Source organism: Bos javanicus, chromosome 29 (assembly GCF_032452875.1).
Source record: "Bos javanicus breed banteng chromosome 29, ARS-OSU_banteng_1.0, whole genome shotgun sequence".
NCBI lineage: Eukaryota > Metazoa > Chordata > Mammalia > Artiodactyla > Bovidae > Bos > Bos javanicus.
Window position 1 is genome coordinate 7,273,732 of NC_083896.1, and position 13,254 is coordinate 7,286,985.

The following is a 13,254-nucleotide window of genomic DNA, read 5'->3' on the forward strand; positions in this document are numbered from 1 at the left end:
CCATTTCACACCAGTCAGAATGGCTGTGATCCAAAAGTCTACAAATAATAAATGCTGGAGAGGGTGTGGAGAAAAGGGAACCCTCTTACACTGTTGGTGGGAATGCAAACTAGTACAGCCACTATGGAGAACAGTGTGGAGATTCCTTAAAAAACTGGAAATAGAACTGCCTTATGATCCAGCAATCCCACTGCTGGGCATACACACTGAGGAAACCAGAAGGGAAAGAGACACGTGTACCCCAATGTTCATCGCAGCACTGTTTATAATAGCCAGGACATGGAAGCAACCTAGATGTCCATCAGCAGATGAATGGATAAGAAAGCTGTGGTACATATACACAATGGAGTATTACTCAGCCATTAAAAAGAATACATTTGAATCAGTTCTAATGAGGTGGATGAAACTGGAGCCTATTATACAGAGTGAAGTAAGCCAGAAGGAAAAACATAAATACAGTATACTAACGCATATATATGGAATTTAGAAAGATGTTAACAATAACCCTGTGTATGAGACAGCAAAAGAGACACTGATGTATAGAACAGTCTTATGGACTCTGTGGGAGAGGGAGAGGGTGGGAAGATTTGGGAGAATGGCATTGAAACATGTAAAATATCATGTAAGAAACGAGTTGCCAGTCCAGGTTCGATGCACGATACTGGATGCTTGGGGCTAGTGCACTGGGACGACCCAGAGGGATGGTATGGGGAGGGAGGAGGGAGGAGGGTTCAGGATGGGGAACACATGTTTACCTGTGGCGGATTCATTTTGATATTTGGCAAAACTAATACAATTATGTAAAGTTTAAAAATAAAATAAAATTAGTTAAAAAACAAAAAAGAAATCAAAGAGGACACTAATAGATGGAGAAATATACCATGTTCATGGATTGGAAGAATCAATATAGTGTAATGAGTATACTACCCAAAGCAATTTATAGATTCAATGCAATCCCTATCAAGCTACCAACGGTATTCTTCACAGAGCTAGAACAAATAATTGCACAATTTGTATGGAAATACAAAAAATCTCGAATAGCCAAAGCTATCTTGAGAAAGAAGAATGGAACTGGAGGAATCAACCTACCTGACTTCAGGCTCTATTACAAAGCCACAGTTAACAAGACAGTATGGTATTCTTTGGAATTCTGAATTCAAATGGGTATATCTTTCCTTTTTCCTTTGCCTTTCACTTCTCTTCTTTTTTCACCTATTTTTAAGGCCTCCTCAGACATTGCCTTTCTGCATTTCTTTTTCTTGGGGATGGTCTCTATCACTGCCTCCTCTACAATGTCATGAACCTCAGTCCATAGTTCTTTAGGCAGTCTGTCTGTCAGATCTAATCCCTTGAACCTATTTGTCACTTCCACTATACAATTGTAAGGGATTTGATTTAGATCATACCTGAATTGTCTAGTGGTTTTCCCTACTTTCTTCAATTTAAGTCTGAATTTGGCAATAAGAGTTCATGATCTGAGCCACAGTCAGCTCCCAGTCTTGTTTTTGCCAACTGTATAGACCTTCTCCATCTTTGGCTGCAAAGGATATAATCAATCTGATTTCAGTATTGACCATCTGGTGATGTCCATGTGTAGAGTCTTCTCTTGTGTTGTTGGAAGAGGGTGTTTGATATGACCAGTGCATTCTCTTGGCAAACTCTTGTTAGCCTTTGTCCTGCCTCATTTTGTACTCCAAAGCCAAATTTGCCTGTTACTTCAGGTATCTCTTGACTTCCTACTTTTGCATTCCAGTCCCCTATAATGAAAAAGACATCTTGGGGGTGTTAGTTCTAGAAGGTCTTATCCGCCTTCATAGAAGCATTCAACTTCAGCTTCTTCAGCACTACTGGTTGGGGGACAGACTTGGATTACTGTGATACTGAATGGTTTTCCTTGGAAATGAACAGAGATCCTTCTGTCGTATTTGAGATTGTATCCAAATACTGCATTTTGGACTCTTTTGTTGACTATGAGGGCTACTCCATTTCTTCTAAGGGATTCTTGCCCACAGTAGTAGATAAAATGGTCAATGGAGGTTGACTATGGGTTTATCCAGTAGGACCCTTAGGTTGAGGTACATTCCCTCTACACCACTTTTTGGAGAGTTTAATGGATGTTGAATTTTGTCAAAAGCTTTTTCTGCATCTATAGAGAAAATCATATTACTTCAATTTGTTAATGTGGTGTTGTCACATTGATTGTTTTCTGAATATTGAAACATCCTTGCATCCCTAGGATAAATCCCACTTGATCTTGATATACGATCCATTTACTGTACTTTTGAATTCTATATTCTAGCATTTTATTGAGGATTTTTACATATATTTTTATTAGTAATATTTGTCTGTAATGTTATTTTCTGTGTATGTTGTGCCTTTAGCTTTGGTATCAGGATGAAACTAGCCTCATAGAATTAGTTCAGACGTGTTCCTCTCTCTTAAATTTTTTGAAACAGTTTGAGAAGGCTAGGTTTTAACTCTTCTTTTAAATGTTTTATAGAATTCACATGTGAAGCCATTTTGTCCTAGACTTTTGTTGCTTAAGAGTTTTTTATTTAGTGACTGATTCAGTTTCATTACCAGTAATTGGTCTGTTCATATTTTCTATTTCATCTTTATTGAGTCTTAGGAGATCATTCATTTCTAGGAATTTATCCATTTCTTCTAGTTTGTCCATTTTATTGCCATATGATTATTCATAGTAATCTCTTGTGATCCTTGCTATTTCTGTGGTGTTAACTGTAACTTATACTCATTAATATTTTATTTATTTAGGCCACTTCTCTTTTTTTTTCCTTAATTAATCTGGATAAAGTTTTATCAATTTTATTTTTAAAAAACAACCTCTTAATTTCATTAACCATTCCTATTTTTCTTAGTCTAATTTATTTTCATTTTGATCTTATATATCTTCTACTAATTATGGGTTTTGTTTGACCTTTTCCTCTAGTTACTTTAGGTGTAAATTTAGGTTGTTAACTTGGCCTTTTCTTGTTTCCTGCTGTAGGCCTCTATCACCATCAAGTTTCCTCTAAAGCAGTTCTAAACTGCTTTTGCTGTGCTCCTTAGAGTTGAATCATTGTTTTTCCATTTTTCACTTATTTCTAAGTATAATTTCCTCTTTGACTTATTCATTGATGGTTGTTTATTTTCATATTCTTTAGACTCCAGCTGTTTGTATTTTTTGTAGTTTTTTCTTGTAGTCAATTTCTAGTCTCATACTGTTATGGTCAGAGTTTTATTTATTTATTTAATAAATATTAAATTTATTAAGGCTTGTTTTCTGGCCTAGTATGTGTTCTATCCTAAGGAATGTTCCCTGTGCACTTGAGAAGAATGTTGCTTTTGGATGGAATGTTCCATGTGTAGCTGTTAAATCCATCTGGTCTAATATATCATAAGGACATTACTGACTTTCCGTCTGGATAATCTGTCCATTGATTTAAGTGAAGTCTTAAAGCATTCTCCTACTATTGAATTACTGTCAATTTCTCCTTTTATGTTTCTCAGTTATTTGCTTTATATATTGAGATGCTTCTATTTCGACTACATATATATTTACAACAGTTATATCTTCAACTTGGATTGATCTCTTTATCATTAAGTAATGTCCTTCTTTGTCTATTGGTACAGTCTTTGTTTATTTTTTTTTAATTTTATTTTATTTTTTAACTTTACAATATTGTATTGGCTTTGCCATATATCAACATGAATCCCCCACAGGTATACATGTGTTCCCCATCCTGAACCCTCCTCCCTCCTCCCTCCCCATACCATCCCTCTGGGTCGTCCCAGTGCACCAGCCCCAAGCATCCAGTATCGTGCATTGAACCTGGACTGGTGACTCGTTTCATATATGATATTATACATGTTTCAATGCCATTCTCCCAAATCATCCCACCCTCTCCCTCTCCCACAGAGTCCAAAAGACTTCTGTACATTAGTGTCTCTTTTGCTGTCTTGTATACAGCTAATCTCAAAAATATACAAGCAACTCCTGCAGCTCAATTCCAGAAAAATAAATGACCCAATCAAAAAATGGGCCAAAGAACTAAATAGACATTTCTCCAAAGAAGACATACAGATGGCTAACAAACACATGAAAAGATGCTCAACATCACTCATTATCAGAGAAATGCAAATCAAAACCACTATGAGGTACCATTTCACGCCAGTCAGAATTGCTGTGATCTGAAAGTCTACAAGCAATAAATGCTGGAGAGGGTGTGGAGAAAAGGGAACCCTCTTACACTGTTGGTGGGAATGCAAACTAGTACAGCCACTATGGAGAACAGTGTGGAGATTCCTTAAAAAACTGGAAATAGAACTGCATTATGACCCAGCAATCCCACTGCTGGGCATACACACTGAGGAAACCAGAAGGGAAAGAGACATGTGTACCCCAATGTTCATCGCAGCACTGTTTATAATAGCCAGGACATGGAAGCAACCTAGATGTCCATCAGCAGATGAATGGATAAGAAAGCTGTGGTACATATACACAATGGAGTATTACTCGGCCATTAAAAAGAATACATTTGAATCAGTTCTAATGAGGTGAATGAAACTGGAGCCTATTATACAGAGTGAAGTAAGCCAGAAAGAAAAACACCAATACAGTATACTAACGCATATATATGGAATTTAGAAAGATGGTAACAGTCTTTGTCTTAAAGTCCATTTTGTCTGATTCAAGTATTGCTGCCCCAGTTTCTTTTCATTTCCATTTGCATGGATTATCTTTTTCCATCCCCTCACTTTCACTTGTCTTTAGATCTGAAGTGAGTCTCTTATAGACAATGTATACATGGGTCTTGTATTTCTATCCATTCATTCTATGTATTTTGATTGGAACATATATGGACTAAAGTCCCTTTACATTTAAAGAATTATTGATAAGTATTTACTTATTGGGTTTCCCTGGTGGTTCAGTGGTAAAGAATCTGCCTGCCAATGCAGAAGACATGGGTTTGATCCCTGGGTCAGGAAGATATCCTGGAGAAGGAAATGGCAACCCATTCCAGTATGCCTGCCTGGGAAATCCCAAGGACACATGAGCCAAGTGGGCTACAGTCCATAGCGTCACAAAAGAGTCTGACTCAACTTAGCAACTAAACCACAACAGCAATTAGCTCACTGCATTTTGGTTAATTGTTCTGGGGTTGTTCCATAGTTCTTTTTCGTTCCTTTTTCCTTTCTCTCTTCTGATTTTATAACTGCTGTGTTATGTTCAGCATCCTTTCTCTTTTTGGTGTGTATCTATTATATAGGTTTTTGGTTTGTGTACCATGAGGTTCCTATATAACAATCTATATTTATAGATGACTATTTTAAGTTAGTGATCTCATAAATTCAAATGCATTTTAATAAGCTTATGCTTTTACCACCACCAGCCCCCACCATTTTAGGGTTTTGATGTCATATTTTACATTTTTTAAATTTTGTGTATCCCTCAACTTCTTATTGTATTAATAGGTACAGATTATTTTAATATTTGTCTTTTAACATTCTTAATTGTATGTAATTAGTTGCTTTTCTTTCTAAATATTCAGGGAGGAATAATTTAAGTAAAGAATATTAAGAGTCAGAAGGATAAGGTGTAGAATACCATAAGTCAAAATCCTGTTTGTCTTTGAAAGTCATGGCTTGGACATTGGCTTTTTCCTTCAGTAATAATGGAGCCACTAGAAAGTCTGATCAGAGGAGTATCATAATCTGACTCTTATTTTAAGAATATTTTTATAGTTATTGCATTAAAAATTTACTGGAGTGGGTATAGAATAGTTTAAGGTAGAAAGAAAGAATCTAGTTAAAAGACTATTGCTATAATCCAGACAGGATATATATCTTGAACCTGACAAAAGTAGATTTGCATCAAATAATCTAATTCTGGATATATTTTGAAGATAGATCAAATAAAAGTAGACAGAGAATGAAGGAAAGAAAAAAAGTCAAAAGTGACTCCCAAGTATTGACTTAGCACCTAGAACAATGGCGTTTCCAGTGGTATGAGGTCAAATGTCAAATGTGAATGTGAATAGAGTCTGTGCAGAAAAGGAAATTGTAAGATTTGGTTGGAAAGTAGCCTAGGGCCAGTGTCTTGTCCTGAGATGGAAACAAGATTACCCATCTTATACTTATGTTAGGATGAACCATGCTGGCTTCCCCAGGAGCCTCTATGCCAGTACTGTTTGAAAGTCATAAAAAGTCATGTCATCTTTGGAGAGTTCCTATATCTCTCTTAAATAAAAACTTCTCCCCATATGAAATGTTCTGTCTTTACCTGATCTGTTACTTTTATGTAATACCCATGTTCTTTCTACATGTTTCACTCCTCTCCATTCCTCAATCACCAGGCCTGGTAGTAGATTCCATCTCCTAAATACTTCTGTCCATAATCATGACCTCTACCCTCAGCAAGGGCATTTTCACCTGTCCCTGGGATCACTGCATTACCACTTAATGGGTCTTCATGACTCCACTCCTGCAGCCCTTTAAATGTTTCTCCAATGTAGTCAGATTGATCTTTCTAAATTAGAAATCTGATCATGTTTTTTTCCTATTTTAAACACAGCAAAAGATCCTAGGGCTCTTAACCTGGTTTAAGCAATCCTGCCTTCCTCTACTATTTCATTTCTCCTCATTCTCCTACCTCCTACCCTACATTCCAAACATTCCAACCTCTTTAAAGGTTCCCCAACATAGTGTGTTTGATCTCACCTGTGAACCTTCAAACATGCTGTCCTCCCCTCTTCATCCAGCAGACACTCAGCTACAGTGCTCAGCATCAGTGAGTGTCTTGGTCTAGTGCTCCTCCCTGTTCAGTCCTGCTAAGATGCTTATCTGCCCTCTAGACTGAGTAAACAAAAACAGTAACCATGTCTATTTTATTCTACATTATGTTCCCCACTTTCAGCAAGTTCTGAGCAGTCAGAACGAACAGGCATTCATTCCATATTTGTTTAACCAGTAATTCATCCCAAATGTTAGTTCTTTAATGAAATGTTCCCAAGGGCCCTTCATTGACAGGGATTGCTCCCTCTTTGGATCTCAATAGATTTTAACTCCACATCTGTTATAGATTTATCACCTTCTGCCTTTCAGTGTTACATAATTTATCTCTATTACTGAACAAGTCTCCTCTTAAGTGCAGAATCCATCTCCAATTCATTTTTATATTTTCCTTAGATCACCATACACAGAGCTTTATGTGTACTCAGACTCCAGTAAATATTTAATTCATGGATGAATTAATGGGGCTTAAATATTGTATTTCAGAATTTCCAAATAGGTCAATTTATGGAGCACATATACTTTGAGGCTGGAAGTAGTAGGTGTTAAATCCAACTAGGTAAGTTGAGGCAAGACAATAGGGTATCTACTTTGCTCAGCTAAGACTTAATTGGAGATTTGTCAGAGATTAATTGGAGAAACTGGAGATTTGTTGAGGATATCTAAACCAAGGAAGTGTATTATCACAGGTAAGTACTTGGTAGATTAATCTGTCTTTAAGATAAAGTTTGTGGAATTTGATGGAGTGCTATACTCCATCCATCCCCAGAATTTGGTAATAGAGGAAGTGAATCTTGGTACTGGAGGGGATTCAGGTCTTTAAGGTCTTGGGGGGAAAACATGAACATAGAAGAGAATTAGGAATACTAATAGTATTAGGAATACTATTTTGGCACCTGTTCTTCGTATTTCCTCTGGTTCTAATTCTTATAAATTGTTCTAATGCATTGTCAAATTATTCAGAATCCATAAAGAGCTACAGTAGGATTAAATCTCAAATTTAATCCCTTATTTGTTTTCCCACAGGTTCTCTGACTCTGAGAACACATCATGTGCAAGACTCCAAAATGGGATTTGTGATCAATGCAATCTATTCCATGGCCTACGGGCTCCACAACATGCAGATGGCCCTCTGTCCAGGCTATGCGGGCCTCTGTGACGCCATGAAGCCAATTGACGGACGGAAACTTTTGGACTCTCTGATGAAAACCAATTTTACTGGGGTTTCTGGAGACATGATCCTATTTGATGAGAATGGAGACTCTCCAGGAAGGTATTGTTACCGTTCTCCTCTAGACACCAGAGCCTGATCACTCTGTCTCTTGATCCTGTGGAGCCTATTTCTCTCCTTTGTGGTTATCTATGCTTCCCGGACATGTGTGCTTAGTTCTGACATCACAAAGCGAGTAAAGACAGAGAGAGGAAGCCCCATTTCCTGTGGCCAGGAAAAAGTGTGAATGCCGATGTCTAAAACGCGCTCTTAGAATCATCACCACACTTCCGAGACCCACACTTAGAGGCAGGAACCTCACAGTATAGTTGGATAATTAAAAGCCAGTTCATGGTTTCTCTGTACATACTTGCCCTGTTATTCCATGTATTCTGATATCTTCTTGGGTCACAGAATCATTCTGAAACAGGAAGAATTTCATTTCTGGTAATCCAGAAACAGGACTGAGGTGTTATTCTATTGTTTGTTGTAGGTACAGTAAGTTACAAGTCATATTTTATTTTAGAATCCTCCACTGGAACACTGTCTCCCTTCTTGAGGTCTAAATGGCATTTTTCTCTAAAATTTTACCTTTCACTTACAGAGGAGCCTGAGAAATACGAACTCACTCATAATTATAGGCCAGCCTCCAGGGAAGTCATTAAGTACCTAGAACTTACCATCTTCCACATCTATCTAAGACTCTAAATTCTTAAGTGACTCTTCACATGAGACTTTTAATCCATGAGGGATAATGTCACTGAAGTGACATTCTGACTTATAGCAGGGCTGAGTCTTCGATCTGCCCTGCATTAGGACAGTCAGGGTCCTTGGGTTGGCCACTGTAAAACCCCTGCTATTTTTCCAGCCACAGCTTTTGCTTGACAGGTATGCCTGGAGAGGCTGTGTTTACACTGTTTGCAGCTGATCCTGCCAAGAGAAGGTCCCATGAGTCCCTCCATGACTCACACGCCATGTGCCCACACATGGTACCAGCCATCTTGGTCTAGCTTGTTTCACATGCCTGATGCGAGCTGGAGTTTGTCGCTGATGCAGCTGTTACTATCTCACAAGCTGAACTTCTATGTGACAGCAGTTCCAAGTCAGGCAGCCAAGAGGAGAGCTGGATACTTTCTCTGTTCTAGCGAGTTGATGACTACTGCTCCATGCAAGCTGTTGGCCAAGATAAGACTTTTATATATATATATAAAGACTTTTATATATTGTTTTCTACTTGGCAGAAATGTAAGCATTTTCTCTGGGCCAAAGAGAACTTCACATTCATTGTAAGGCAGCTTGGTGTTTGGTGTTTAGTTGTTAAGTCATGTCATTTGTGACCCCATGGACTATAGCCTGCCAGGCTTTTCTGTCCATGGGACTTCCCAGGTGAGAATACTGGAATGGGTTGCCATTTCCTTCTCCAGAACTTCTTAGGACAGGTCAGTGAATAAGCTCAGGCTTCAGGCTCAGGTCAAGGCTGGGCTCCGACATCGTCCCGTGGATTTATTATTCCTGTGTGCATCCCTGGAGCACTGACATCAGCTTGGGACTTGTTCATAGCCTTTGTTGACTACAGCTCCATCCATTCCAATAGTTTTCATGACATGTACCTAAGTCAGTTCCAGAAACCAGACAATGAAGAAATAGCTCAGATGGCTCAGCTCTATTCTAGTGGGAAAGCTTAACAGATCTGAACATCACTGTCTCATTCACAATCTCCCAAATATGCTGGAATAGGGGATGTTTAGGACACTGGCCCTTAACCATTTGCAGAATAGGAATCTCTTTAAGACTCAGATGAGATTTATAAGTATTCTCTCATGGACAATATCCATAAAATTTTGCAAACAATTTCTGGGAATTCACAGTTGTTTAGAGACTTCTCATTCATTACTAAGGTTGGATATTACAGTAATCTACTAATAAATAATCAGAATTGGCCCCTGAGCATACAAGCCAAACTCAGAAAAAAGCGGTTTGCAAATTTTCTGTTTTTTCCAATGAATCCAGTGATAGTTACAAGATAATTACAACTCATATCTACTGAGTGTGTGTTCTGAGGCAAACACTTAGCTAAATCCTCTACATTTTAATCCTATGAGGTAAGTAATATTATCATACTCTTTTCTAGCTGAAGGCTCACAAACTGAGACTTACAAAGGTTAAATGACTTGCCCAAAGATACAGCCTAATATACGATAGAGTCAAGATTCTAACTCAGTCTACTGGACTTCAACTCCTAACCCGATACAGCAGCCTGCCAATTACAGTATCAAAATCAAAAAGCCCCTGTTCTCGTGGAAATGTATTTGTAGGCACTGCATTGTTATTTCTCTAGAGTAAAAGTTGCAGCTGAATCAAAGGCATTTCAACCTGGGCCATAAACCAGAGGAGACTAGGGTGATTAGGGGTTCTCCTAAAATGCTGGGGTCACAAGCGGAAGATCCTAAACAGGGGAAGCTAGGAGAGGTGACAATTTAGACTGGCACGCGTAACTACAGATTGTTAGAGACTCAAATTCAATCACTGCTTTTAAGTCTCACATAACTAGACTATTACAGTTCTTGAAACCCTTGGGCAAGTGTGGTACAGAATGCTGAATTTTTGGTTTACAAAAGTATACAGTCATATAATGCCTGCAGCATACTGTGGAGCAGTATTCCTTAAACAACGCATTAATATTTCTACCGCAAAACATATGCATATTCACAGTTAAGTGTCTCATGACACTGTGGGTCAAGTTCTGTCACTAGATAAGTTCAGAATGGCTCATGATTTGCTGCCAAGTGCATTATGAAAAACCTTATGGTTTGTAAGAGCTCTAAGGATTTTAGAATTATAGACAAAAAATATGGACCTTTACTATTTACCACTAACGGGATAGATCACAGGTTGGCAAACTGCCCCACAGGCCAAATCAGGTCTGCTGTTTTTGTAAATAAGGTTTTACTGGAACACAGCTTAATTTATTTTGGACTTTCCTGGTGACTCAGTGGTAAAGAATCTGCCTGCTAGTGCAGAGGATCCCTGGGCTGGGAAGATTCCCCTGGCGTAGTTGTTTGTTTAGATACTGTCTATGGCTCTTTCACACTGCTCTAACAGTGTTGTGTAGTTTCAGCAGAAGCCATCTCACAAAGCCTAAAATATTTACTATCTGTCCCATTATAGCAAAAGTTTTCTGACCCCAACAGATAAATAGGAGTCCACTGACAAATAAGGTTTAAGAGGCCCCGTGACTGCCCGGGGCTTCCCAGGTGGCTCAAGAGGTAAGGAATCTGCCTGCCAATGCGGGAGACACAGGCAGTAGGCTCGGGTTCAATCCTTCAGTCAGGAAGATCCCCTGGAGGAGGAAATGGCAACCAGCTCCAGTGTTCTTGCCTGAAGAATCCCATGGACAGAGGAGCCTGGCGGAATACAATCCATGGGGTCGAAGAGAGTCAGACACACACATGCGTGCGCGCGCGCGCGCACACACACACACACACACACACACACACACACACATGTTGATGCCTGGGAATAACCATAACTGAGCAGAGGAGACATGGAGAATCAACGTCAGATTAGGTACAAATCACTATTTAAAGCAAAAATATAAATATTATATTGTGGGGATTTGTAAGTATGAGTATATAAAACAGACAACATGGCCTAAGAACAAGAGATGATAAAGGCTGAGAATTCACAAGGTACTAGTACTTTCCAGCATTTCTACATTGCATACGGTACTTTAGAAGCTGTCAATTGTCACAACTATTTTAAACATCATTCCTTAAAGTGTCTTTATACAATGAGTTTAGCCATTGATAAAGGATAAAATAAGAAAGGCTCAGATCCTATCCAAATTACCTCCACATTCTCTAAAGCTGAAGCTAAGATTAAAGATTTACCAAATTTCTCACTTAGTTAACAAAGGAAATTTATCATTTTATTTCAGAGGAGATGAAAACCTTGCTGTCTTTTTAAGAAGCCTAAAGAAGTACTTCCTTAAACTTCTTAAAGTTTTTCCAAAACTGTCTTTCATCACGCTGAGGTCAAGTCACCTTCTCACATGGGATTATTTTCTATTTCAGGTGTAAGCTTCACAGTTTAAAAAAAAAAAAAAAAAAAAAGGTCTCTGAAGAGAAAGTGAAACAGACAAGCTTTTTGTTATTCTAAGTGTACTGTCATGGAAAATTCCAGTGTCACTAATATGACAATAGGTACATTTTGGAGGACAGAAATCTGTTGCTTTTTCATAGCTGAATATTTATATTTTAGCTGAATAATTATTACATTCTTGTTTCTAAGGTATGAAATAATGAACTTCAAAGAAATGGGAAAAGATTATTTTGATTATATCAATGTTGGAAGCTGGGACAATGGAGAATTAAAAATGGATGATGATGAAGTGTGGGCCAAGAAAAGCCACATCATCAGATCTGTGTGCAGTGAACCATGTGAAAAAGGCCAGATAAAGGTAAAATAGAGCCTGTGTTTCTTTCGTTTTTGTTGTAAGTTCTAATGGATTCATTATCACTGAATGTTTTGAACAAGTTGAGACATTTGTTTTGCCTTTTCCACAGTAAGCTTCTAATGTCAAAAACATCTAATTCTTTTCTTATTAAGTCCTTTCAATACTTAGTAAAACCCAGAACAGTCTTAGCAGTGGGACTGACTGAACCAACTGGTGAGTCATGCTTACACCCTGTCTACTCATGTAAGCCTTTAGAAGACGTGCTTCCTGGGAATAAAGAGTTCACAGCTGGAATTCACATCAATTTCTAATTAACAACAAATATTTATCAAACTCCTCTAATGTAATAGTTTACATTAGTGGGGCAAAAATAAGTAAGACACATTTACTCTCACAAGATTAATAGTCTCAATGAGGAACAACCGTGTGGGCACAGAGAAGTAATGTTATATAAAATGTGATGACTTCATTAAAAGAAAGAAAATAAAAGGGAGCTTAAATAAGTTCTTACAGAAGAAAGGAACAAATGTCTTCTCCATAAAATGTCAGACATTGAACCATGAAAAGTGGATATGATATCAGAGAGGGATGCAGGGAAGTCATCAATTTAGAGGGAAGAACAACAGGAAAAGTACAGAAGTCGTCAGATTGTTCTGGAATAACAGTGAATTAAGCTAGGGTGCAGTGCTCTAAATGGTTACTGTGAAAGAGAAAGCTGCAGTGATAGATTGAAGCCACATTTGTGGAGAGTTTTGGATACCATACTAAACAGGTTGAACTTATTTTTAATCAGGAG

General features: G+C 38.1%; 1 protein-coding gene across 2 annotated transcripts in view; it reads left to right on the plus strand.

Moving 5' to 3' along the window:
• The window catches only part of GRM5 (glutamate metabotropic receptor 5), a 650,668-nt gene that overhangs the window by 527,063 nt on the left and 110,351 nt on the right, over positions 1–13,254 (plus strand). For both annotated transcript variants that reach the window (XM_061406016.1, XM_061406017.1), the window contains exons 5-6: positions 7,819–8,065; positions 12,293–12,461. In XM_061406016.1, the coding sequence (XP_061262000.1) occupies positions 7,819–8,065; positions 12,293–12,461 (416 nt within the window). The remainder of the gene's footprint in view (positions 1–7,818; positions 8,066–12,292; positions 12,462–13,254) is intronic.